At 44.4% G+C, this 27,959-nt stretch overlaps 1 protein-coding gene across 2 annotated transcripts; it reads left to right on the forward strand.

The window, feature by feature from the left end:
* Positions 1-60: 60 nt before the first annotated feature.
* On the forward strand, positions 61-27,908 carry fam222ba (family with sequence similarity 222 member Ba). Of its 2 annotated transcripts, none has more exons than XM_046411050.1 (3): positions 61-223; positions 18,857-18,984; positions 24,149-27,908. In XM_046411050.1, the coding sequence occupies exons 2-3, from the start codon at positions 18,903-18,905 to the stop codon at positions 25,855-25,857; spliced, it is 1,791 nt and encodes a 596-aa protein (XP_046267006.1). In that variant the 5' UTR covers positions 61-223; positions 18,857-18,902; the 3' UTR covers positions 25,858-27,908. The 2 variants fall into 2 exon arrangements, with proteins under 2 accessions (XP_046267006.1, XP_046267007.1); XM_046411051.1 differs by lacking the exon at positions 61-223 and adding an exon at positions 234-1,475.
* Positions 27,909-27,959: the final 51 nt, after the last annotated feature.

Raw genomic sequence — 27,959 nt, forward strand, 5'->3', positions numbered from 1 at the left:
CCAATCGAATTTCACACTGACTATACCTTTAAACCACTCCGCCGTCCTGCGCAGCGCACAGCGTAGTCTGGAACGGTCCCAGCTACTGCGCATGCGCCGGAAGTTGCTGCCGCAGACAGCAGCAGCAGCAGTGATTCGGCAGCGCAGGGCAACGGGAGAAAATCTATCCGTTTTAAACCATGGCGACGTACTAAACGATGCCTTTCGCAGACGTAAACGGAGAGTAAGTAGTTCTATCTTAATAACACGCCTGCTGCCCGAAAATGTGTGACATCCTCTTAAATTGTGGCATAAATATTAGGAAAGCTTGAGAAGGCAACAATGGGACTGTGTATGTTTCAGACTGACTGGCTAGGTTAGCTAGCCAGGAGCCTGGGCAGTCAGCTGGCACACTGACTGGCAACATGCAGCTTTAGAGCTACTGTATTGGTCCCCTATATTGTCTGCTACTGTAAAGTCTTTTGGTCTGGTTGGCTTTTAGGAGCCAAATATATTTTACTGAGGCATTGAAGGAGTCATAAATTCTTTTTCAAAGCAGGTGATAACTGAATGAACCTGGGTTTGTGATGTTGGACTGGTTAGCTAGTTGGTTTTTTTGTGTTTGTTTGTTTTTTTGCAATATGACAACAATGAGTGAGGATTTCATAGAGTTTCATTTGCCTGCCAAATCAGCATGGTGATTATTAGGTTTTTTCATTAATGTGATGCAGGCAGTTTTTTATTGCCACTTCTCACTAGAAATTGTAAGTTTCCTGGAAGAAGCCAGATGTGGATGAAGTTGGAAGTGTCGTTACCCAATGCTCTCCCCGGCTTTTAAAGTATAGTACAGCTGTTGTTGAGTTGTCTCCCACAGCTAGTGTCCGACACACTCATTCGGACATGTATGAATATATCCAAATTTAGTCAGTGTGTCAGTCGTCTTCACTCGTGATACAGTTGTTACTTATTCTCCTTGTTCGCTAGCGTGTCTGCAAATAGCACCTCTCAATATAACGACAGAGAAAAGTGTTTCCACCTGCAAAGGCAAGTGTTAAAGGTGATAACAAAAGGTTGACGTCACCGTGCTCATCCTGATCCTGCCGCACAACCTCGACCACTGAGGAGGTGGAGGAGGAGGAGTGCAGGAGGAGTAGTTTCAGAGGAGGAGAGCAGCTTTTTGCCATAACGTCTAATGCTTCGTGTCTGGAAGGAAAAGGTCTATCTCTGATCAGATTTCGGGTGTCTTAAGGGCACACTTAACTAATGGGATCATATCGATGTTTCTCCTCCTCCACGCCTGATCTTTGCACGGCGGAATGTTAATGTTGCCACAGCCTGTCCGTGTTGACTTTGGCTGTTCAGAGTCTGGTTTTATTGCTGTACTCGGTCTATAATGTCGTGGAGCCTGACGGATATGATTAAGAAACGCACCGCAGTAAAGCAGCACTTGTGTGACTGACGGGACTATGGAAATGATCGGGTTTATTCTGCACATGGTAAGGTGACAAAGCGGCGATGCCGAGAGATAAAAACAGTTTTGTGTATATTTGCATATGGCCATTTTGAAGTTTTTTTTTTTTATTGTTAAATGCCATTGTCTTACCTTTATCATAACAATGGTGACACTGTTTGGTTTATGACAGCGGGGAGGATGTGCTCAGCGATACTCGGTGCTTACTCAAACAAGAGCCTGACATTACTTGCACAAAAGTGCAGTTTTGCAATGTAGCTTCCTTCCCCTGCATTTTCCAAAGAGCAGATAATTAAATTTCAGACCTTGTTGTCTGGGAAACTCAGGCCCCTAGACTCTGTGCAATTATCGTGTAGAAGGAACGCTTTTTGCATTGGGGTGCTACGTTTCCCAGCACAATGAAGATTAATTAGGTCTTAGAAACAAATGACTGTAAGGCCTCTCCCCATCAGTATAATGGACTTCGCCTAATGACAGCAATCTGACAGACACCTAGAAGAATGAGAGTAAAATGCTCCAAAGTTACTGTGGCATATTGTAACACAAAGGCTAAGAACAGTACATGTGTAGATGTTGCTGGAGCTCAGTTTATTCCTGTGCATGCTCTTGAACATTCATGTCTCTTTAAATCTGAAAATGATTTGCGAGTTTGCTCTTACTGCAGATGAGCCTGAATGTCAGGAGCACCTGTTTCATTAGTTCATGTCATGCTGGTCAGAGGCATTATAGAAAATTGCAGCATTCTGCCAAATTGAAATACCACTTGAATGCATGTGTTAATTAGATCTCTGCATGGTTTTTCAAAGTGTCTCTTCCTTTTCCGCCCAGAAGTCATGTGCTGCCTCTTTGACCTGTCACCACAAACCCAGAGTCTTTGCTGTGGGCAAATTGTCAAGAAAGCAAGTTTGCATTGTTTTTTGGGTTTTTTTTTTCAGCCAATTACTGACAAATATATTGGAACATATTGATTTACATTGTGGGCAGAGGAGGGTAATTTCCTCTAAAATACTTGTGTAGCATTTTGGCTGCTCTAGCCTCTCAGTCAGTGTCCTACAGTTGCTCGTAGATGAGGTTAAACTACTATAAAAATGCATATTGTAGATAACATACACACCTACGTATTTAAGCTCACTTGTGTGGAAGCTTTAGTAGTGAGTACAATGTAATATGCACACCCACACAATTTTCTACATAGTGACCTTACTGTATCAAACTTTCTTCTTGTAAGCAAATGGCAATGCAGATATTGGTGACTGAGCCCTTTAGACTGAATCCAGGGTGTTTTGTGTTGCAGAAGGTTCTCCATGTGACAGCCAAACAATCTGATTTCCAACATTAGCCTTGTCTCAGACAGCGGTAATAAGAGGATAACATCAAAGCTCTGCTTTATTTCTTAGAGACTTCAGAGGAAGACTATGAATAACAGATCACAAGGTAGAAAGACTGAAAAAGAGAACTTGAGCAGCTTTTATGTTTCAGCTGTTGTTAGGATTCACAGGGAGCTCATTAAAATACATTGATTAGTAACAATCCTGATTCTCTGATTGTTGACTGTGAAATGGTTCGACTAACCAGCATATTTTTGATGCAATGATTTTTTTTTCTGTGCTGGAATGAGCCACTTGGCTGATGCTCATTTTGGTTTATTCAAAGCCAGTCATTTGATACAGCATTTTAGTGACAGTACTTGAATTGGAAATGTGTAACTGCACGCTCTTCCCACTGCAATACATTTGTCCCTTTCATATTCCAGCGGAGTCCTGTGTATATTAAATCTCTTGCAGGTGTTGTCTGTGAATTTTATGCACGTAGCAGGTTTTTATTTTCCTCAGCCCAGTTGTTTCAGATGAGCAGCATTTGTTGAATATCATCCATTTGCTAAATGAGTCTGCCCCCCTGTCCCAGACAGCAGGGCAGAGATTTCCCAGGTACCAGTGATCTGCCAGCCGGCTCCACCTTTCATCCCTCCAGTCATCAGGGCAGCTGTCAGCCCACATTCTCCCAGTCAGCCACCCACCACTTGGAGAGACTTTCTGTGAGGCCACCCGGTGTCTTCTCAGCTCCGTGTGTCTGGTCTCAGACGGGGAGCAGATGTTTGGTAGCTTTTGTATGAGTGGGCAAAGTCAGGAGACCCAGTGTGAGGGTCAAACGCAGGTCAGGCTAGGAGTAAAGCACTGAGACCATGTGACAGATCCAGATCAGGTGTTTGGGGCATCGTGAGCAACTTCTGGATAACTCAGACAACAAGCGACTGACCTGCAGGGCTCAGGCTGTGGGTCAGCTGTTACATAGTATTTAGTATGGTTCAAGGGTTGTTTAGTGTTGTGCCAAATGAAGATACACTTTCTGTCTTTGTTTGCTACATTTTTATGCTCTCCATGACTTTTTTTGCATGGATTTGCATGTTAGCTGCCAGGTCCAATTAGGGCAGAAAGCACTGCTCTTGTTGGGTAGTTTGTGTAATCAGCAAAGCCGAGGCCTTAAGCCAGGGAGTGCTGCAACCTGACGTTACAAATACTGAGAGCAAAGAGCTTTCTGAAATTGTTGTGTCTTCAGCTTGAGGACAATCAGGGAAAAATCTAAGCCTCCTGGTGACATTCGCAGCAAAATATCAGTCACAACAACAGGAGGGACAAGACTTGGTTTAGGACAGCATCTGTCTGATCAGGCTAGTCGGAGGCACTGGAGACGGCAGGGTTGTTTATCCACCTTCATCTCAGAGGAATAGCAGAAGAGCAGGGCAGACACATACTGTTATCTGTTTATGGCACAAGATAAGGCCGTCTCAATCGGATCACTGACCCTCCGCTGACGTTCTCCACCCCCAGTACCAGGCCCTTTGCAATAAGAAGTTGTCGGGCGAGTCCCATAGCACTCTTAAGTAATCCTAATAGATGCCATTAGCGTGTCCATAGTTATTGCTGCAGTTTTCCAACATCCATAGCAACTGCACATATCAGGGCATCATTAGACACGGCCATAGAGGCTCAGACTCTGACCCGGTCCGTGGGGTCAGAAAGAATGCCACAACAAAGCACCAGTAAAGCTGTAGGGGATATCAAGTGGAGGGGATAGAGGGAGAGTGAGCTCAAAGTGTCATAGTTTGTGCAGACATTAGATAAGGCTAAGCTACCAGAGGATTATAGGGGGGGAGATGTGAAATGCAGTCGGCTAATTGGGCTTTATTTTTAATATTTCAGAGGGTTCATTAGAGACTAAATTGGTGAAGGATTTCAGCTCTGGCTGTAGCCTAAGAGTCTTTTTGGGACAAGCCTTAAAACCTGAATAATATCAGATACATTTTATTAAGGTTTTGTCATTGAACACGGAATTTAGTGTTTTCACAGGAATGTTCACTTTGTTTACCAGAATTTCAGTTGGATTAAATGCTTGCATTTCATGAAAGGCCTAGCCATCTTACATCCTGTCTTGCAGTTAGAATACACTGAAATTTATCACTCTGAGGCATCTCCAAGAGAGTAGCTGTGTGTATTTGGTAATAAAAAAATAGTGTATTTTGCTCTTTTAGCTTTTTACAAGTTATACCCTAACCTCCATCCTTTGGGTTATCATACAGTTATCTTCTCCAAAATGACAAAGCAGTAGCTGAAGGCTTAACAAAGCCGCCGAGGCTTGGAGGCTTGGTATAGGTGATGAGAGCTGTGCCAGGGAGGCTGAGCAGAGAGAGCTGCAGAGGTGAGCGGTCAGCGCACGGCACTTTGCTGTGGCCCTCCTCAGTTTATCATCGGTTTCACTACTTCTCCAGGCCTCACTGTGTGGGTGTGTTTTTTTTTCTGTGTGCGTGCAGCGCACTGGAGATCGAGCAGTGCTTAGAATGTAACCCTTTATAACCTTCTAACCCTCTGGTCCCTGTTTGCAGCCATTGTTGGCCACAGTGAATGGTATCTCCGTGCCTTGAAAAGTAACCAGATGACATTCTTCCTGTTGTTCAAAAGGGCCCGGGGTTGTGTTGTGAAAGGCGGCTGAAAGGATAGGCTAAGACTGTGACCTTCAGAGGCTAATCTCTGGCATGTCATTCAGCGCCTGTTTGAAGCAAATGCAGACCTTTCTCCCTGATAGCAATGTACCAAGTCAAACAAGGCAGAAATTCCTCATAGGTTTTTTTTGTTTTGTTTTTTTTTTATTATTAAGCCTCTACTATAAAGGATCCAGAGGGTGTTTTGTAGCAGCTGAATCGGTATTCTAGACAAGCAATGTATCTGACACCTACATTGTCCAAACAGTCTCTCCAGCCTGTGACTGAGCCCTCTGTACACAGACCTGTGGCATCAGCAGCCCCTCTGTACTGCATGCTGAAATACCGTCTCTGCTGTGAAAGCAGCGAGGATGAAATGCACTTAGTGAGACAGTAAACATTGGTGCAGCTCTCAAACTAGCTTACGTTGTTTATGTCTCCTCCTCTCTGGTGTATTTGCTGTCTTCAGCTGGCTGCATTTCCTGGAATGTGCAGAGATGCAGTTGTCGCTCTGCGGGGGGAAGTTGGCTGTAATCACAGTTCATAGTTCAGCCCTGTAGCTGGATTCAACTGAGCAGCAATCAGACAGGAGTCACTTAATTCTCCTGAACTTCTCCTGAAAGAGACCACACTTAACATGACTATTTTTGTTCACTGAGATTATCTTAACATGAATTTCATTATGAAAATTGTTGGTCACACAGTAGGAGCAAGTCCCTTTTTTCTTTAAACATTAATCGGTTTAAAATTTACCATTTCAACTTTAACTGCAACTGACAACATTTAAAGTTTTCCAGCCTTCACAGCATAATTCAGTTTTGCTGCCCAGTTGTAGAGCTTTACCTAACATTGTGCCTCTTAACTCCCCCCCGACCAGATGCTTTTAGTCTAAACTGAGAACAAGTTTTAACCATTAATGTGTTCCAGTGGATTTGCTTTTCAGCATGTTAGACTAAACTTAAATGGCATTGAGCTGTGTTTGTACCTGTCTAAATGATCTCTGAGAACAGGTCTTCAGTTGAGAACTACGTTTTCTCCCTGTCTTCCTGTGAACAGCACTCCTATTTCCTTTGTTAGGACTGTGCCACCTATATGGGGTTAAGATTGGGGTCAGACCCCTTGCAGAATTCTGTTGTCTGGAGCCCCTTTTTAAAGAGCTGGTTGTTTCCGGGGACTGACGTGGAAGCGAAAAGCTGTCAAGTGTTTTTTTTTCTTTTTTAGTTCGGGCCTCTTTTGTCAGACATCTTTCAACGATAAATGATTGGCATATCTCCTGCCATTTCCCCCCTTTGTTTGTGGCCGTTGAGCTTGAGAGCAAATCATGAAATTGACCATTATGTGTGATGTGTTTGCACCCTGCCTGTGTGTGTGTGTACATTTCAAAAGGCGAGGTTGTTTACAAAGGAAGCATGGAATTAGAAAAGGAAAATGTCAACTTTTATCATGCTACTGCACAGCCATTTTGCATTAGTCAGAAAATATTCCCTGAAGTAGTGTAACATCCGCAGAATGTGATTGAGATAGAGAGGGGAGACGGGGTGGGAGCAGTGGAAGAAGGGTGGGCTGCAATTTGAAAGGCATACTTGAAAGTACTCGTGTGTAAAGAGTCCTGAGGCAGGTCATGTTGCTGTGTGACAGAGAAGCATTCGTCTTGCTGTGTATCTGACATCCCAGGGTCTCATTGCGAGGGTTTGCCTGTGCTGCGTGTCGACTTTCTGTAATTAATAGCCAGTAGCCCCCTCACCCCATCAAGGGACCAGGTGTTGCTTAGATCTGCTATGGCATGGAAAGACAGCAGATACACTGGTGGTGGGTTTCACTGTTATTAGGATAAAATTCACATATGTCACCAACATCTCTCTCGCTGTCTCAGCTGACTATGTGCATACAAACATACAGTCCCAGACTGAAAACAAAGAGATGTATTATCATTACTGTGAATGTTAATGAGGCACTGCTGATGGATAGCTTGTTGGTAAAAGATATGGTTCATTTAGTCTACTTTGTGTCAAGCACCATTGTACTCATGTCCTGTGCTGTTTAGCAGGGCTTGCGGCCCTGACAGATTGCCATCCCGATGGGAAGATTTACCCAGGCAGCACTGCCAATGGCACTGACACCATCATTAGGCTTTGATCAGCTGCAGTCTGCAAGGGGAAGAAGAGAGAGTAATATTCTTGATCTAATTACTGGCAGACATTTCAGGCAGTGTAATGTGTGATTTAACCTCTTGTCAGAGGCTATAAAAGGAAGCTGGGTTAATCTTCCTGGCAACCTCTTTTCCACACAGGGGAGAGTGCCTTTAAATTTTCTTTTTTCCATGAAGTTGGTAAAAATGAGCATACCAGTGCTGTATGCTAACACACCACGGCTGACTTCCAGCTTGAAATCTCTCAAGGCAAGAGTTCTCTGACCTTTGAATGTTAGCAACAGCTGGTCTATGGGAACTCATGTGCTATGTGCATTTGGAGAATTGCAAGTAGAACAAAAAAGCTGTCCTTTTGACTTCTTCTGCTGTGCTTCCTCCAAAAGGATTGTTTTGTAGCCCTCTTTGTCTCTCTCTCTCTCTCTTTCTCTCTTATCCTCTCTCTCTCATCCTCTCTCTCATCTTTCATTCTCTCTTTTTCTCCATCACCACCCACACACTGCAGCGTGATGAGTGCAGGAGACTTGATTGAACAAATAGATTGTAAGTGGAGTCGAGGGGTTTGGGGTAATCAGTCAAACATAGTTAAACAATTCTTTGGACATGAAGGGATTAGCTTTGCCTGCGTTGAGCTCATCAGATCCCATTCTCCCCAGCGCTGGCCCGGGCTTTTAGGGCCAAGGGCCACGGCCTCTCTGGCTCCATGGAGAACCACACACGCACCCCTCAGCATGCTCCATTGCCTCTGAATGCCCCACCACTCTCCTCTCCCTTTGTTACCGAGTACAATTGGAATGATGGATTAGCAAATTAAATGCAGACCTTTCTATTCATGGCCATCCTTCCTCAAAGTCTCATTCACTGGCTCTCTCTCAAACCTACCTCAAAATGGTCACCAGGTTTACTGCATGCCCTTTAATTTCTTCAGAAAAGTGTGTATTTTACCTTTAAATGCATTTTTTTGAAACACTGCGAGTCTTTTCCAAAGTAAAGGCTCTTGATATCTTGTTTTTACAGGATGATTTCCTGTACATTTTCTTTCCCTTTTATTTTGAGGGATGATCACAGTGATAGGAAGTGGCCCTGATATGATGATGATGTGCTGGAAAGCTCAGGGCACAGCTGCAGCCAGACTGAGCCTGCACTAAACGACCTGTATCTCCTCCATGCTCCTGAGAGCAGAGCACCAAGCCTGTCGGCCCACAGATAAAATTGACCTGCCTGTTCTCTTTAAGGAACTCATGATCCACTTTGTGGTGTGTTTCACTTTTTCAAATCATATTTTTCCCCAATCTGATTTTTTTTATTTTCAATCGGTGGATTCTCACTACCATACCGTAGGCTTTTTTGGTTTTGTAGTAGCTACAGTGAAGTTCACATATATTTGTTTTTTACTACATTGTTTTACCTGTGTTTCAATCCATGCTTAATGTCAGAGCATCAAAGTCAACATCTGCCGTTAGTTTTAATCAAAAATGCAAAAAAATTACCTGGAAGCTGAAAAATTACCTCCACCATGTGTGTCATCAGGTGTTATTTTCTTAGTTCTGGTAAACATTATAATAAATAAATTAACAATAATAACTTTCTCCTTAGCTTTTCAGATATATTGTGATATTTTTCTTGTTACACAGTTCAATGTAGACATGTCCTGATCTGTGATTTTCCATACTTATGGAAATATTGTCTTATATTTTAATATCAGAAGACATCTGTTTGATGTTTATGTTTTATATTATTGTGTTTTTGTTGACTGGTCCTCAGTGTCATCATCCATGTTACAAAGGACTCTTGTTATCTTGGTGTTTTCCTTTCAGTGCAGCCAAGGATCCACTATGTTTGTCAGTTTCCCACCATATATTCGGACTCCAGCTATCTCTCCCTCCTTCTGCCCTGGGGGGAGAGGGCAGGTTGCTGTTCTCTGTAGAGACCCCAATTAGCAGGACTAGCAGGCCTGCTGAAGGTCACTCCCGGAGCTTTGGTGTGAGAATAGAGGAGGGCTGGGTCGGTCAGGATGCTGAACTCTCAGCTGGACCCTGGAGTTCTCACACAATCACCACACTTTCTTAACTGCAGCAGCAGTTTGCATATTCTCTATTTTTGCATTGCACAGTGTTGGCAAAAAGTGGCTCAGGATTTTGCTAAAGGTCAAGTGTTCTCGACGGACTGTCATAGTATACTGTGGCCATATCTGAGAGATCCATTTGTCATTAGCTCCAAAGTCCCCTACTTCATCAGCCCGTGTCTGGTGTCGGCTATCTCGGCCTGATTGATGGCTCTGTCCTTATTGCAGGGAACGGGGGTCGATGGCAAAAAATTTGCTGCTGGGTGCATTAATGCTGTGCTCAATGGCATAGACCTTTGAGCATGCCTCATCAGTCTTGAATCATTGGACGGCCGCAGGAGATCTGTATGAGCGGGCATGATGCAAGAAAGCATGAGAGAGAGAGAGAGAGAGAGAGAGAGAGAGAGAGAGAGAGAGAGAGAAAGATGGGAAAAGGAGTTTTTATCATCTGGGCCAACTCTATTACTCATATGACTCTATCTCACTGGTACAGCCTAGAAGAAGAGATTGAATATTTTGATTTAAGCTTTGTGCATTCAAGACAAGCCACACACACTCTGAGTAAAATATTAGTTTGTTAAAGATTAATTTTAGTACTTTTATTTTAGCCAGTTGAGATCTACAGCAGCCAGTGCAGAACGGAATCAGACCTAAACCACAGTTAAATCTAGGGCAGGGTATTGTTTCTGATTTTCAATAGTCTTCCTAAGTCAATATGATAAATAAGCACCGGTAGCAGTACTACTTTTTGATTGATACATTCCCTTGAGAACTTTATTCCTTAAATGACTTAAGTTCCCAAATTTAACTAGTTTAAATGTAAGCAGCTGCAAAAGAAACCTTTCGTGAATATATTTTTCAGTCCATTTAGCAAAATGTTACTTTAAAACAGGAACTATTTTAACAAAAGAACATGCCCTGTTCCTGGATACATTTGGGTCCGTGCCAAGAAGTATTGTTGTTCAGTACCCAGCCATAGTGAAATTCTGCATGTAATCGCAGTCTACCTAAACTGGTCGTCAGAACTGTGGTCAACTTGTAGATTTGCGCATGCTGATATCCCAACTGATGTAAATAATAACCATTGTACTGTAGTTGTTATGCGGTACTCTGCTTGTTTATGTGGTGGTCTGCACATTAAAGCTGTACCTTTGTAGGAGTGAAAAGTTCTGGTGCCATGACAAGACCAGTACAGTATGTGTCGGCTCACAGTCAGACAGGCAGACAGACGGAGGGCCCTGGGAGGGCCAGATGTTCCCATGCAGACACGAAGGTGAGATGTTTGCTATGCTGGGCCTGTGTTTGTTTGGCTCTCCACAGACTCACCAGCTGGCTGCTCTGCGCCCTGAGCTGGTGTCTGCTGAGGAGAGAACTGGGGGCAGAAAGGATCTCACATATACACAGAAGATGAAGGAGACACCACAAATGTCTTCTGTGTCACCAGGGGCAAAAAGAACATATCTCACACAACTCTGTCCGGTGGAGAAAGATCTCTTTTACTCTTCAGCTGCTCTGTAGATGCAATAGGGACTCGTTTGGTCTCGCTGGAGGCCAGACTGAATGTCAGAGCTGCCATGGAGGCGGCTGACCTTACCAGGCTTCCATAGATACAGGATGGAGACCGGGTCAGCTTTTATTGAACATGTACACAGCAGCGTTTAGGAATCGCCATTTAGACATTTGTTTTTGACTTGTCTGCACTTCTCAGTGCAGCAAATTATTTTTACCAGCTCTGTTCATTGCATCAGTTCAGAGTGAATATACCCCAGATCTGTATCACTGTAGTCCACCCTTAATAACCGAACTGCTCTTACTCCATCAGATCTTTTTCTTTGACCGTGTTCATAAATGATTGAGAGGCCCATAGTTATTGCAGCATCTACATTTTTAAAATCAAAGATATTTTTATAGATGCACACACTGCTTCACTCTCATATCACATGTCACAGTTGATACCCTAAGGTGTTCAGCAATAAATAAGAAGAATAATAAGATAATGTTTTGTAATGCAGAATAGCATTAAGGTTGAATTGTTTGAGTGGGTCCCCCTGCTGAATTGGATCAAGCATAGGTCTAATTAGGTTTTTTCTTTCTTTTCTTTATGTGTGTGTGACTTGGTATATAGAGCTCATATGGGAGAGAGGGCAGTAACTATAATGGCCCAGCGGATAAATCTCTCACAGAAGGCCCGTGGAACACTGGAAGCTGTTTTTGTGCGTTAAGCCCTTTTAGGATGATTTGTGAGAGTCAGCGTTCGCACAGTTCTGCCTGGCGGAGCTGTTCTGACCCCCCCCTCTTAAATCAGCCTTGCTGTGCTCGCTAACAGGCCAGGGCTGGTTAATGCTGGGTCAATAATATGAGTCTGGGTGAGATGAAAGCAGAACGAGATTTAACTTTTTCCTGTTAAACACAGCGTACACGTCAATAGGAAGACACTGGAAATACTAGAGGAGGTCATTATTCCTACAGAGGAAAATCACTAGTGTGTGTGTAGGTTTGCCTGTGTAGTTTCCTATGCATGTACGTGTGTGTGTGTGTGTATATGTGTGAGAGAGAGAGATGCGGGAACAGCTGCATTGATTTGGTTTTGTTTGCTGAGTACTCAGAGCAGAAATGTAAGCCGTGGGAACACCTGGAGAGAGGGGAAAATGGGAGAAAAGGTGGTGGTGTCAGCTCTACTATTGGCTCTGTACCAAGCATACGTGTACACACGCACACACACACACACACCTCTGATGTGTGAGGGCAGCCTGGGATCTCAATCAGCAGCACTTAACAAAGCTTTCCTCTTTCTCCCTTTAATCGCAGGCTCAATTTGTCACTGGGGTGTCCAATTTCTGATAAGCGCTTTGACTGAGAGTGGCGAGGTGGGTGTGGGGAAGAAGACAAAATGGATGCACCTGCTAACAAATGAAATCAAATCACTCCATCTTCATTTCCCCTTTTTCCACCAGCTGGAACAATGCTGCCGTGCTTTAGCCCTCAGAACATTGAGCTGTTTCCCACTAACCGGGGAGAAGGCCTGTCTGACTTACAGTCATACAGTTGGAACATGATCAGAAGACCTTACATGGACAGCTGTTCCCTGTTTCTGTTCCAGACCTGAAAGGAATTTAATGTTGAAGGTTAACTGCATATTTTCAGAACAGTTATTTTGTACGAGTAAGGAAATATCAATCAATGGATTTGACAGAATGACACGTCTGTTGTTATTTTGTCATTTGTAAGTATCTTTGCAGTAGGTCAGTTCACCACAGACTCATCTGCTTGTTTAGGTTTCTTCATCTCACCTGTTCTACAATCACCAGCATGTGACTGAACATTCGCACAAACAACCAACTTGAAAAACAAGGTGCCCCAAGTCTGTCGATTCCAATCACTGCACATTCCTTAACACACAGATAGTAGCTTCACAGCAATGTAGAATCTGTTTCAACCATGCCATCCTAGTCTTGTACCAAACCCTAGTCCTGGTAGCATGTGACTCAGCACATTGTTGTCTGGTGTGATATGAAGATAAACTCACTGAGGAGACGAAAGGAGCTGTGTTGCTCTCAGGTGTGTGATCTGATGTTCACCAGAAGACTGAACTTTCTTCAGAAGATAAGAGTCTCCTCCATGGTGCTTTGTTTCCATCCTGTGCTTGTCAGTGTTTCTCCACTGTTGTTATCAGACATATCCAATACACCCAGCTCATGCAGTGTGGCCCTACTGATGGTAATGTTTTGTTTTTCTTTTTGCTTTTGGTCCATGGACTAAAATGTCTCACAAACTATCACCATTAAATTTTGTGAAGACATTCATGGTTCATAGATTTTGATGATCCCTTGACTGTTAAGAGCACCACTGACGGGTAAAAGTGTTCACGTTCACTTATGGAACATTTCAACATCTACATGTTAGATTTCAGACTGATACGTCATATGGATGTGATGCATCCTAATGAGTTTGATCATATTCGGTGGTCTTAGGCTTTTGTTCTTGCACCAATTCAACTGAAATTCATCATGAATCATAATAACTTTGATGCCATAACTTTTTTTCTAGCCCAGTCACTGGCTCCAAATTTAAACATGCTAAATCCTTTGGTTTATGCATAACCAATGACATTCCCTTCAGCCTCAGCTATACTTTGTGTACTTCAGCAGCATGTTAGCGTTGCTATGTGAACATTTTAGCTCGCTGATGTTTGCGTTTGGTTAAGCCACTACCTCAGCAGCATGGCTGTAGACTCTTGTTCCTGTTAACATTGGAGTCTAAGTAAAGCTGATTTTACATGCAGTGCTGGAATAAGAGCAGGCCCAACCTCTGAACATTGTCATGGGTGATTTTAGAACTGCCTCTGATTAATATGACTAATTTCATGTGTTAATCATAATTAGTGTGAGATGTATTAAGAGTGTGAGTAAATCCAATCTCTAGAGTTACTTCATGAGATCTTTGCTTTTCTTTTTCTGCATGTCAGACCTTTTTTTTTTATTATTATTCTCCCTCAAGTGGTTTAAAGCTGTCATGTCTGAGGGTAGGCTGGCTTATTCCTCATTGAGGCATGCCCAGCTTCTGGCTGCACTAGATGGATTTGCAGCAGATAAATAAATAACTAGGGCTGGCACCCCTCATGTTGGATCCCCTCTGGTTTGGCAGGCCATCCGCGCTGCATTTTCTATCAGGTGTAAACATGTCTGTCAAAAGGCACAGCTAGGGGCCCCGGCACTTTGGCATTCATGACGCTACGTGGACGGCGCTGCCAGCCCTTTCTGTCTGCCCACCTGACCTTGGCCAGGCTTGACATGAGTGAGCACACTTAGCTCTACCTTCCACATTTGTAGAGCTCTTCAGGAAGCCCAGTGGGCTTAAGTGGCTGTTAGTGAAAGTGACCCTAAGTTGAAGAATAGACCTTGGCTGGCTGTGCCCGCAGCTCTGACGTATTGGACGGGTAATGGCCATGACATAGCTCCGGCAAAGATAGCCTGGCTGGGCCAGGACACTCTCATCTCACCACTATTACTGTCGCTGCGAGGAGCTGTGGACATCATCCAAGAGGCCAGGCTGCTCTAAACTGCTGATGTAAAGACAAGAGTCAAGTCAGTCTGATAAGAAGAGGCCACATACTTTTGAAGTGTGTTCCTTTTCCTTAGTTTCATGGTACACAGCTCCTCTAAGAGCCTGGGCTCTCATTGTGAAATCAACTTTCCGTATCTGACACGGTATGCAAAGATTGAGCTGATCCAGCTATGGACTATGCATTATTCTGGGGGCATGCTGTCTCTCTCCGCTCCATATCCACCATCTCACCTCCGGGAACTGTCACTTTTTCATCAGTTAGTTACTGAGCATTCATACAGGCTCCCAGTTGTTTCACAGACCCCTCCCTCCCTCTAAAGACGAGTAGTTTCAAGTAGCTGTCTTCCTCTCTCCCACACTACTGCAGCAGTTTCCTTGTTTGACAGTTTTTATCCCTGACACTCCGCAACTTGGAAACCACCATTTTACAGGCTCTCAATTTGTGTGTAAGTTTGGATTTTGGGCTGGTTGTCTTTATTTTCACACTCACCATCACGACCATCTCTCACTCTCTCGCCCTTTCTCTTTTGGTGTGAGATAACAGTCCGGGTTGATGAGGGGTCGCTGCTGACTGAAAAAGCAAGCGGCCCGTCCCAAACGCCTCGGGATGTGCTGGAGTCATCAGGATCCATTGTGTAAAACAGCAAACCAGCCTGTCGTAGCCTAACATTCCCGTGGCCCTCTGTTAATAAGAGAAATCTTTTTCTACCTCTGTTGTTTGTAAAGCCTGATGGGCTAATGAAAGCTGCACTGATGTGTTATTTCTTCCTAACATGCTTAAGAGCCAAGGCTTTTTTCCCCTTTCTTTCGACAGAACGCTCTGTCTTGGCATTCAAGGGTAAAAGTGGTTCTCCTCTTCCTGCTCCTTTTTCTTTCTTTACCTCCTATTCAGACTCAGCTTGCAAAGAAAAGTAATTTCACTCTCTCTGTCCCTGAGAGAATCAACACAGTGAAGTTGCATAGAATTTCTACTGCAACATTTTTTCTTGGCTCTATTTCAGACCCATAACCTGGGGGTAAACATGCAATTAAAATAACAGCAGCCTGCTTTCTCCTCCTCTCCTCCTCTCCTTCAGCCGTTAGCACAAGCAATGTACAACATGGTGACTTGGTTCTCCTAATTGCTTTTGCCTTTAATTGGTATAGAAAAGCTGTTAATATTCAACCAGCAACCAAACCTTGTTTTTTTTCCTTTATTGTTTTTCTCCACTAATATTGTTGTACGTGTCTCCTTCTAATGAGCTTATTTTTGGCGCACAATCCTCGCTTCTCTGTGTGTCTCCATGTGTTACTGCTGGTACATATTTTAATAGATGACTTCCTATGTAATTAGCCTGATTGAGTTCCCAAATTTCTAACAAATGCAGCTCATAGTTGAGAAGGAGGATATTGATCAAAAGGTTCAGCATAAATGCATTCAGCTGGTTTAACATCCTAAATGGCTTCCATCTATCCTGTTCCTTCGTCTTTTCTTTGCACTTTTTTTAAACTTTCAAATGGCTTTCTTTTTCTCTTTTCCCGTGAGGACTGAAAAGAAAATATAGGTCAGCTTTTATGGGAGCAATTTGACACATGACACAAGCCATACGCATCACTTGCTTAAGTCCTGCTTTGTCTGCTTGTCTTTATTTGTCTATAATGAAAGCCACATAGTTATTTGCACACTTTTATTACCGTTCTATAAGTAGCTGGTGGAGACTTGCCGAGTCACAGCCCTCCCACCCAAAAACTCCAAGCACCGTGTGGTGTCCGTCTGCATGGGGCTGATAGTGTGAGACGCCTGGCTGAACTCCACCAAGCCAATCCCTGCTCCACGGGCCTGCCCAGCTGGCTCAGCTTGGCCTCCACAGACGCAACTCTCTTTCCACTCAGGACAGGAGGGGCTGTGTCTGTTTCACAAAGGCTAAGCTACTGGGCTAGACACCTATTTGCCTGGATGGGAGGATAGATGGAGTGTCAGGCTCCATTCCAGACCAGGCTAGGATGCCCCCCCCCCCCCCCCTCCCCAATGGATGGTGGTCAATTAGGTCTCAGCATCCAAGCCAGCCACGTGCCACTTCCAGTTTTAGCGAGCTCAGTCCTCCTGTGGACACGACACTCTATCAGGTGTAGTCATCCTGCTCCTGATACAAATAGTCCGTGTGCTGAAAAAGCCTCTGTGGGGGCGGGTGCCTTTGTAGAAAGCTCCAGTGTTTGGCGTGTGATGTATATTTGAAGTCGCTCTGGCAGTGGTGCTGATACGCGAGTCAGTAGACGTCAGGCGTCTGTCTGCTGGGTTTCATCTCTTCCTGTTCTGTGCTGCAAAGCAGAGTGTCAGCTGGGGCATTACCATAGGCTGACCTTTGCCGCAGCACTCCCCACTGCACAGGTTTCTGACATTCAGGGGCGCTGTGGGGGAGGCAGGAAGGGGGTGGACTGATGGCCTGTTGGCTGTTTTTTGCCTGTAATGTGCTGATGTGTGTGTTCTTATAACAAATGAACTGACAGTTTTTGCCTTTTTTTTTCTTTTTTTTGCCCACATCGTTTCACTCTCTTGCCACCATCTCGCTTTTGAAATACCTAGCAATGACACTGTTGTATTTGATATTTAGTTTTTCCTCCACCCCAAACCTGCCTATTGTCAAAGAGATTGCTGTTATCTTTGTGTGAAATCTTGGCACTCTGATAAATGAGAGAGAGCTGGAAATCTTGCCTGCTGACATCAAGGCGCTATGTACCTAAAATCCTTCCAAGGCCAAGGGAAAAGAATAACATATCAGGCCAATTAAAGTTAATGCATGGTGACACGTTGAATCGAGGGCAGGGATTGCTGCCATATGGCGGTCCAGGCTGTAAATCAGAAAGCAGGGGAAAGAGAGGAGGAGGACGACGAGGGGAATGGGAGGCTGGGCGACAGAAAGGGTGACGCAGCACCAGCGCCCTCAAATCCTCAGATCTGTCTCAAGACTGCAACTCCACCACCCACCAGTCTCTCTCCCTTCTACCCTTTTCTCCCTTCCTCCCCCCTGCTGCCCTGCCCCTGCAGCACCCTAAGGTGCAACACTCTCAGGTATCTGTGTAGAACTTGGCAGCTTCATTAAGGCTTGTTTTTTCTCCTCTCGCTGGGAGGATTTAAATGAGCTGTCATCCTGACCTTTTTGAGCTCCTGCTTTTTAAAGCAAGTTCAACCCCCTACCCGCCACCCATCTTTCTGTCTTTCCACCTTTCTCTCTCGCTTTGTCACTCTTTCCTCCACATGTCTCTTTTCCCTGCAGGGGGGGGAAGATACTTTTAAGCCATCGCCCTGCGGCAGACAGGCATGCCAAGGTTGTTTTGTGGGTAATTGCCTCTCTCATAGACGCTGTTTGTCTGTGCACACTTGCCGCCCTCTTCTGATGCCGCACAGCAAAAGGGGAGGGCGCTGACTCTGTAGACTTAATTTGCTCCCTGACTGTTCTTCAGTGCTGATTAAGCAAGCATCTGCGGTGTTTTGAATACAGCAGTAAGCCAAGTGGAGCATGGCTAACGCTCTCTCCCTCTTTATTACATCAGGTTATTGCACAAAGTGGCAGGCATTTATTGGAGCTGTAGCCCTGTTTATTCATTTCTTTTCACCACAGCCTGAGTCGGCTCCATTGTTTAATGTCCCCCCCAAAAAAGGCCTCTTTGAAGTCTAGAGGACTGCAGTATCGATCAGAGACTCACTAACTTGTCAGCGTCAGGCCTCTCGAGCGTGTTCTTTTCGAGTGTACAGGAGTCATTAATTTCCTCCGCCATGGTCTGTTGGAGGTGGAGAGGTAAAGTGCAGGTAGCAGGGTCCAACTAGCTGGCTAACATGCAGGGCGAGGAGGAGGAGGGACTGAGTCGATTTAAAGCTGCGAGCCCCCCAGGCCCAGTCTGCCCGTTTTACTTCAGCTGTTTGATGTTTAATTGAAGTTGTTATTGGCATCAAATGTCACCTTACCTGATGCTCCAGGTGTGAATCAGTTTCTAATTGAAAGGTAACTATGTCTCCCTCAGCCCTGTGCCTCTCGGGATTGGCCACAGAGTTCTATTAGTCTGGACCCAGCCTCTGTATCACCACGCGCCATGTGCTGCCTTGCAGTTATGTCTGACTGCTGACCTCTCCCCCTCTCTCTCTTCTCTCTCTCTCTCTCTTGCTTTCTTTCTCTGCAGTGTGAGGAGAAGCGTGTGTCCCATGTTGCATTAGTGTCTGTGTGAAATGCTGGCCTGTCTGCCAGGGCCAGGTGACCTCCCCCTCCAGCTTCTCCCCCACACGCAGATGAACACTGGACTTCAGAAATGTAAGTATTGATCTCAGGACACACATGCTATTAACTACCACCACCATCCCACGCAACATACCAAGCTGTTACCATCCTGCTGCCCACCCCACGTCAGATGCCCATGCCAAACCTTGCCTGGTTCTCTTCTGCGGCTTTGTCTTAAAACCGGAAAGAGAAAGAGAAAATTTTTGCGCTCCAGGGCCATAGATCTGTCTTCAAGGAAATTTAGGATGAACTGCACCATTAATTTGGTGATGAACAGTGAACTGTCCCCCTCCATCCCCTCCCTCCGTCATCGCCCCTGCAGATCTGTCTGCCACAAGAGTGTGGTCCTGTATGCGCACTATCACCACATTCATGTGTTAGATTTGACCCTCTCGGTTACTTTGCACCATCAGGAAGTCAGACTCGCAGACAGATTGTGGCTGAGTCGTTTTGCCCTGATGATCTTGTAATGTGAGTGAATTTAAGATGCAATCTGCTGCCCCGGTTTAATGGCAGCCTAGTCAGAGCTGGCCCAGTTAATTCAATGTGCTCTGAATTTCACAACTCAACTGCTGACAAACTTGGACTCTTTGCAGTGTGAGAGGAAGCAGCCCTAATGGAGAGTTGAAGTCAGCAATCACCAGTGAGAGCTGAGGCAGGATCTGGATGACCAGTGAGATTGGAGGAGATGACAAATTGCTGAATGGAAATGAAAACAACAAGTCATGACCCAAACACATTTTGAACTGACATTTCACTGTTTTAAAAGTGTAACTGAATCACCATTTTTTGGATACATTCAAATGACCACCTCAGTTATCCCTACAAGCTTTTTAGATATACCTAAAAAGTCATTTACTTCCCTGATTTTGGCCCATCCAGTTGGTCAGCTTGATTTATTTAATCATAAAAAGTCACGTCTCCTTTTCTCCTGCCTGTTTCTCTGAGTAGAGACTCAGCTCCAGCTTGACCCATTTCTGCAGCAGTTTTTTCTTGTTGTAAAATGCTCCAGCTCATCAAGACTGTAATTTCAGAATCTCAGTAATCAGCCAACCCCCAGGAGATCAGAGGGAGTCTGCTAAGTGCCAACGTCTGTTGCCTCACTCAGACAGACTTGTGACATGGTGCAGCCATCAGCTGCACTGTTTCTCTGCTCTTCCTTTATGTGACACACTAAGGCACATCAGAGCACGAGGTGCAACCGGAGTTCAATTTTTTTTTTTCTGCCCAACACTGTAATCCATTTTGGTGATTGAACGTGCTCCTCACAGCACAGCCAGTCATAGAAGTGTAATTTCAATCTATTTTTTTTTCTCTGTCATTTCTCTGATAATGCTTTTCCTTTTCATCTACTCTTCAAAGTATCATTAACAGACATGGTGTTACATCAAAAGCTGTGGAGCTGTTTGTCTTTCAGACCAAATCATTTTTTATCAAAGTACCATAGGAAAAAGTGAACTAAAAAAAAATTCTGTCTAGCATCCAGTCCCTATAGGACACATTCTGCATGTCTGCAGTTTGCACGCTGCCACACAGAGCCAGAACCAGGCCTCGAGACTCTGCTGTCTTCCTCCTGGCTGTCCACAGGACTGGTTGTCTCTGCAGAGCCCCGTCATTCACCCAGTGTGGAAGATCACTTGACAGCTTAACTCTGTGAGAGATGTGCTTGACTGCTTTTAGGTGAAATTCGTAGACTTTGTCCCTCTTCATTCAACACATTGACAATTTCCTGAAGAAAAAAAAAGGCTCAGATGGAGAGTTAGCATAATTAGTTCTAATTAGTGTTCCCGATTGCCTTTCTAGTCAGTGCACGCTAATGCTGAGTCTTGTTTTGAACGCTTTTCACTCCCTCTATTTTCACCAAGAGCTCTATATCACGAGGCTCGCCATGCCCTGTGACCTCTCCTGCAGGTGAATCTGTGCATTGGAGAGCCATTTAAAGTTACGAGCTTGCAAGTTGCTGTCAGAGGCAAGGCCAGAGCAGCTGCGCTATTTATCATCAGGGAGGGACTGTTAACAAATGATGGCTGTGAAGTGCAAAGGCTGTCAGAGGAGTAGATCGGGTACACGAAGAGACAGTGGGTCATGAAGAAGACGGCTCATACTCCAGGCAGGATGATTCCAGTACCACAAAGTGGCTCTCGGTCCTCAGTTCTTTCATGCAGAACAAACAGTACGGAGTACAGCTGGGCCACTCGGATGATTTTCACATCTCAGTCCCTACTGAGATCAAACGCAACCATCCTCTCTTCCTCTGCTTATAATATTTTTCATTTTTCAAAGGTCTATCAGCATGGGATCCTCGGCTCAAATGCCTGTAAAAATGTAAGGAGGTGGCATCATGCGGGAAACCAAATTCACATGTCTAATTTGACAGTGAAGCTTCAGACCCAATTTCCTGCTCTTGTGTGAAAATCGCAATTTACAGCAGCATGAGCTCCTGCCCCCTGCTGTTTAAACCTTGTTCAATAAAAACAGTAGTTTGAATAAAAGAAACTCTAATTAGTGCCTGCTGACTGTGCACTTGTGTTCCAGCTAGCTAGCTAGCAGCAGGGTAATTAACGCATAGCCATACTGGCCTCTTTCCCCTGTTCTCTCCCTGGGAAGGTGCTTAGCTGGAGATCTGAGAAATGATATGCTCACAGCCGCCTACAAACTTCACTTACATTCTCATTAACCCTCCTTTGATGCTTTAAGCTCTTCAACTAATCCAGGTTTCAGGTTAAAGTTGAAATGCTAATAAGCTACACTTGCTTGGGGGACACAATCAACAGCTGGCAGAACCCTTAAACAGACGTAAACACCAAGGCGCAGATTTTTTTCTATTACCAGGGGAAGCTACCCTAAACAGTAATTTACCAATGTCATTACACATTTTTACAGCAGCTCTGTTAAACTTTTCATTTTGCTTTGCCTTTTTTTTTTTTCTTTTTTAATCCCAAAACGCCCGCCTAAGCTTTGTTAACAATGTATAATCCCTTTTCCAATTTAATGGATTGGTCAGTTTCCAGACATTGACATTGCTTTCTTTGCTACTTGCCTGAGTCTTACAACTTAAGTATTAAACTCATCACACAAGTGCCAGTGGCAAAGAAATAACACTGTAAACAGTTACATGCTCACTGGCATTTTCTCTGCTATATTTCCCACTGTCTTAAAAATTGTACATTGTTTAATTTCTCTGAATAACAATATAAATACAACTATACAAGCATTTATATTAATTTATCTCTCAGTTCATGTGTTATATTAAATTTACACACCTCATTATTCAGAATTTTTGTGAAAGAAAAGTGGGTCCATATTTAGAAACATTTTCGGGGAGGTCATTTGAACAGTTCATGAAAATAAGACATACTTGTTACAATCTGAGCCTAATTAGAAACCTAAACAGAAACCAAAAATTCTTGTCTTTTTTGGAGCTCTTTTGATCAATCAGTGTTGCATGCTTGCATTAATAACCAACGATGATGGTTCTCACTTCCCGCCTATTTACAACCCCTTCTACTGCTACACTGACCAAACTACTTACAGACCAAAGAGCCTGTGACAAGATCTCAGAATCTCTGAACATATCTTGAATACAAATAGAAATCAAATTGTATTCATCAAAGTGTAGCTTTATTGTTTGTATTGGTATGTATTGTATGCTAAATGTAACCTGCTGATATCCTAAAAACTGGGTATTGTTAACAATCAAACTGATTTTGTATTCTGTAGTCTGCCTCTATGTCATTAATCATTACCTGTTTGACAGGTGAAGTTCATCCTCGGCGTGTCTGTGAGCGGGTGTGCAAGTGTTCATTTATCTGTGTTTGCTTACCCTGGCATTTATACAGCGACAGACATTAGGCCTCAGTGATGGCGGGTGTCGAGCTCCGGCTCCTTGGCCCAGACCCCTGCATTAATGAGGCTGCCATCAACAGGCTGAACACTCGGTCACAGCAGCCCCCTGTGTGCTGCCCCATACCGGCCTTGCACATCACTGCCCATTGTTTCCTGTCCACAAATAAAGCGGGAATTAATTAGCGAGTTGGCACAACTCTTGGTGCCGCCGTGTCAGTGCTTGCAGTTCAGCTCTGTGCCTCATCCCTCAAGTCCAGTCTGTCTTCTGTGAGACTGAGCATAATGGCTATGGCCTCATGAAACCACAGACCTCTGCCAGCAATTCAAACATTTCAAATTACTGCTTACTCAACAACAGGGAGAAGTAGCCTGTATGCTTTAACGGTGACGTCGGTTTTACCTGAAAAGTCCCCTCTGCAAAATAATGAAAAAGTAAATTAAGTGCGGCTCAGTAACGAGTCAGACCAGCGATCGTTCCCACAGATCAGCTGCGCTTGTGTCCATCAGTCCAAAAGCTGTGGTGTAAGTAGGTCAGACTGGCGGGACTGTGGTGATGGGGACAGAGGAAGGCAGAGAGAAGAGCCTGTCATTCTCTAGAACTATTATCACTGACTTTTATTGTGTTAGTGAGGAAAAGTGGAAGTGAGCACACTGCGTTCAGATGAAACATGCAGTCACATCCACCCGACTGAAAACGCTGACATATTGGCCAACACCCGCATTATCCAGCCGCACATTTCAAACAGGCTCATAAATGAAACACACCCTCGCGCTCATGCACAAACACACAATCATGTTCACATTGTCACTTTGGCATTGTTAAATTTAGCCACAGTGCTTAGCAGGTGTAACAAATGTCTGTGAGCTGAGGCCTGGGAGGTGTTCCCGCAGATCAGAGACTGTGCTGCTGCTGTGTCTGATTACTTGTCTGCTGTCATGGAGCTCTGCTCTCTGCGTCTATCTCTTTCTTTCCTTCCCCCTCCAGAGCAGCCACAGGGGACCATTGCTGCCTTGCTTATTCTTTGTTTAGTTTGTGATTCAGTAGCAAGCAGCCCCTCCTCCCCCAGATGCATTCTTATTGTTTGCCCGGATGCTACGTCAATTAAGGCCACTAAAAAGCTCCTGACCTCAAAGTCACAGACGGCACAGCAAAATTGGATTTTAGACTGGGAATGTGTCTGCTCAGATTACAACGGATATGCTCCTTTGTGCGATATACATTTTTAGCTGGATTAAGTTGTTTGTCTCATTGTGTCTCTCCTCTCCACTCTCTCTGCCCCCCCCCCCCCTCCATTCTGCCTCTTCCTGCTTTCTCTCTCTCACCTCTGACCTGTCCTGTTCTCCACCTCAGGGGACACCACACAGAGGATGAGATCTGCTCCCTTTCCAACCCCTGCAGAATTGGATGCATATGCTAAGAAAGTTGCCAACAACCCCCTCACCATCAAGATCTTCCCCAACAGCGTCAAGGTCCCCCAGCGAAACCACGTGCGCCGTACAGTCAACGGGCTGGACACGTCAGGCCAGCGCTACAGCCCTTACCCTTCCTCTCAGGCCAGTGCCAAGACAGGCCTCCTTGCCATTGTCAAGGTGCCCACAGTCAAAGGCATCCTAAAAGATTTTGACGGCAGCCGGGCTCGCTTGCACCCTGAAGTCATCATGAACCCTCCCGCCGGACCCTACCAAGTGGCTTCGACTAGCACTTTAAACCATCACCCACCTCTGCCGAACCTCCCCCGACTCCAGCAGAGCTTACCCCTTCAACCACAGGACCAGCCTCAGACTCTCCAGATGCCCATCCCTCAGCAGCAGGATCACACCCAGAGCCTCAGACACCACCCCTCCATGGCCCAGCATCCTCAGGGCCCACCAAGAATCCAGACTCAGCACCCAGCCCTTGGCCATCCACAGGGGCCTCCTACTGTCATGCTTCAGCAACAGCACCTCCAGCAGCAGGTGCCACCTGGCCTGCAGGGGAGCAGAAAGCTGCCAGATGGCGAGGCTCCGCCTAATGTTACCGTCTCTACCTCAACCATTCCACTCTCTATGGCTGCTGGGCTGCACCAGGGCCGCCAGGCCGACCTGAGCACCATTGTGCATCAGATCAACCAGTTCTGCCAAGCTCGGGCCCAAGGTGCAGGAGCCACCTCCATGTGTGAGGGCCAGATCGTCAACCCCAGTCCCATCAGTCGCAACCTTCTTATCAGCACCTGCTCCAGGGTGTCCATGCACAGCAACCCTGCAACCCCTGGTTTCCCCCCGCCCAACTGCATTATTGGCCCTCAAGAGAAAGCCACCGCACTAGTGGGAGCTCACCCACCATCAAGCGTGGCTGCTATGAACCACTTGCCTTCCAGCCACACTGATCTTAAGCAGCAGCATCACCTGCAGCATCTGCATCCACAACATAATCAGCAACAACAACAACTACAACATAACACCCAGCATCAGAAGATGCGCTCTTGGAATCAGCACCAGTTGGCTCATGTACCCCACATTCAGAACGGTGGGACCCACCTCTGCAAGCAGCCTTCCAGGGACCCCACCTTCCATTTTAAGGGTATGGGCTACCCTGCAGAAGTGTGCGTGGGTCAGCCTTACACACTGAAACCTCCTGTAGAGAGGCCCACCCCCTCTCCCCCTGTCAACAACAACAACGGCATGCCTGGTCCCATGGCCCACTACACTAATGGTCATTACTTCCAGTCCCACATTTGGAACAGCAGCATCCTACCCACACCCAACAGTGACAGCTCCGGGTCTCAGGACATAGCCATGCCATTCCACGGTGCAGGCCCAGGGGGGTGCACCACACTAGACTGTGGGCCCCCTGGGGCTCCCCATTACAGGCTAGGAACAAGCTCCTCCACCTCCTCCTCCTCTGCCCAGACTAATCTGTTGATTACAGCTGATTACTTGGGTGGGGACTTCCAGACGCCCTATTTCCGCGATCAGAATCTAGGGTTGATGGGCAAGATGCACAGGCCTCCTCTGAGCAGGGTAGGTCCAGAGGCTGGTGATGCCAGAACCGCTCTCATCCAGCATCCAGGGTACAGATAAGCTATGGCCTTGTCTACACAGCAGTCATCAAAGCCCCTTTGTTTAGTCTTAAGAAACACATGAATAAAACTAAATTCATTACTTAAATGAGCGCTAATGTTCAAGAGGGTAAATTAATATATTTGATGAAGAACAGTAGTTTTTTTTGTTTATTTGTTTTGTTTTTAATAAATCTTGCAAGTGATCAATTGCTGCTTTTATTTTTGTTTTGAGTGCTTTTACTTGGCACTTTAGGGAATTTTTTCATGTACATGTGTATACACATCCGTACTGTTTATGTCATTCCCACCTTTTTCCTCTGTTGTATTGTATCTGTGTGTCTGGATCTCAGCAGATCCTGTGTCATTTCTGCTTCAGAATGATAGGTTCAGTTTTCTTTATGCACTTATGCACAAAGAAGAAAAACAGATAGATCCATCACTGAAAAATAGCACATCTACTGAGGAGTGTTTTTTCTTACAGAATCATGTCAAGAATTTACAGCTCCGCCTAGTTTCATTAGACAAACTTTCATTTTGGTGTCAATGCTCAAATCTCATAGTAACTTCAAGATTAAACACAATCATTTGAGGACAGAGAGAGTCAGTCTTATGTTAACTATCCAAAAATTAAAGTACAGCTGGAAAAACTCACTGTATGCTCATGTAGACATTTTGTTCTTTCTAAGTGTAATTATCTATTTGTATTGCAGGACTGTTTAAAATTGATTCCTCTCTGTCAGTTAAGGAAGCATAAATCAAGTGGTCTGTACATAGTAAAGCAAGGAGCAAATTATGTTGAAGAGAAGATGCTCTGTGCTGCTGAAAATGCTGCAATGATTTCAGGTATTAAAAAAAACCTTTTTTGTCAATGCCAGGAAGGCGTGACAAGTGACAAGATTGTGAAATGTTTAGTGTTTAGTTAGTAAAAAGTCAGGAAAGAATAACTGTCATACCTTGAAATGGCCAAAGTCAGGTTAATAAAGACACAATGTTATGAGGATGTGCCATTTTTTGTTTCCTTTTCAGATCGTTTTTGTAACCATGACAAATGTATTACTTGAATGTTGAGATTATTTTGCTTTGCAGGTTTTGAGGGGGAACAGTGAGGACAAAACTCTGGAGTGGAAGAAATATAGTGTTACTAATGTCATGTAGAATCCAACTATGAGCCTAACCAGAGTTTTGATCCTGACAGCAGGAAGTAAAGTGAATAAGTTATGTGTAGGTTCTACTGATTCTGATGTGAAGTCTGCTTGAAAAGACCAAATTGATCACTTGCAAGATCACTTGGAGGTAAACAAAACTGACTTTTAAGTTTAAAGTGAAACAGCAAATGCATTGTTTTATTTTATTGTACACTGGCTTACCTACTAGACTACTGTAACTTTAAAGTTAATGATTGTGGGTGAATGTTGCCCGGTGATGTGAGTAGAGTTAAAGCACGTGTGAATGCGTGTGTGAGAGAGAGACCAAGAGTGTGTGTGTGTGCGTGTGTGTGTAAAAACACAATGACGCCCATGTTTTGTTCACCTAACTCCCTAACAGCCCTTAAAAAGCCTTAAGTGTTTGGTCCTTGGACTTCCCTTGAAAATAAGCATGGTTTTAATGAAAACCCCAAATAATAAGGAGAAAGAAGATCGTAAGGATACACAGAAACAGCAAGTTTTTGTTTCTTTATGTTTTTCTGTTTTTGTTTTTTTTTTTTAATGAAGTTTTGTTGAATAGACAGAGCAATTCCTTAGAGATTCTTTATTCTGGAGAGCAAGAAAAAGGAGTAATATTTTGTAATTATATATTTTAGCAATGTGTAGTTACTGAGCTGTAACATTTTTTTTCCAGGTTTCAAAGCTTCAGTTTGCAGTTGTGACTATTTATAATACTTGATTTGCTTGTTATTTAAATTTTATTTTCTTTGTTTTCTTGTACTATTGATGTGAAATGGAAGAAGGTCCATAAGCCTTTCTTTTGTGTCATTCTGTACGACAGATAAGAGGCAAGAGCGTGCGAGTTGTGCTACTCTTTTTGTAATATTGTAATAATAAAATAAAGTTCTAATTTAAGCTTTAAAAATGAGTCTGAGCTGTTGTTTGAATTATGTGCAGCATTACAAACAGGCTCTGA

The sequence above is a fragment of the Scatophagus argus genome, chromosome 14, assembly GCF_020382885.2.
Source record: "Scatophagus argus isolate fScaArg1 chromosome 14, fScaArg1.pri, whole genome shotgun sequence".
In the NCBI taxonomy this organism is placed as follows: Eukaryota; Metazoa; Chordata; class Actinopteri; family Scatophagidae; genus Scatophagus; species Scatophagus argus.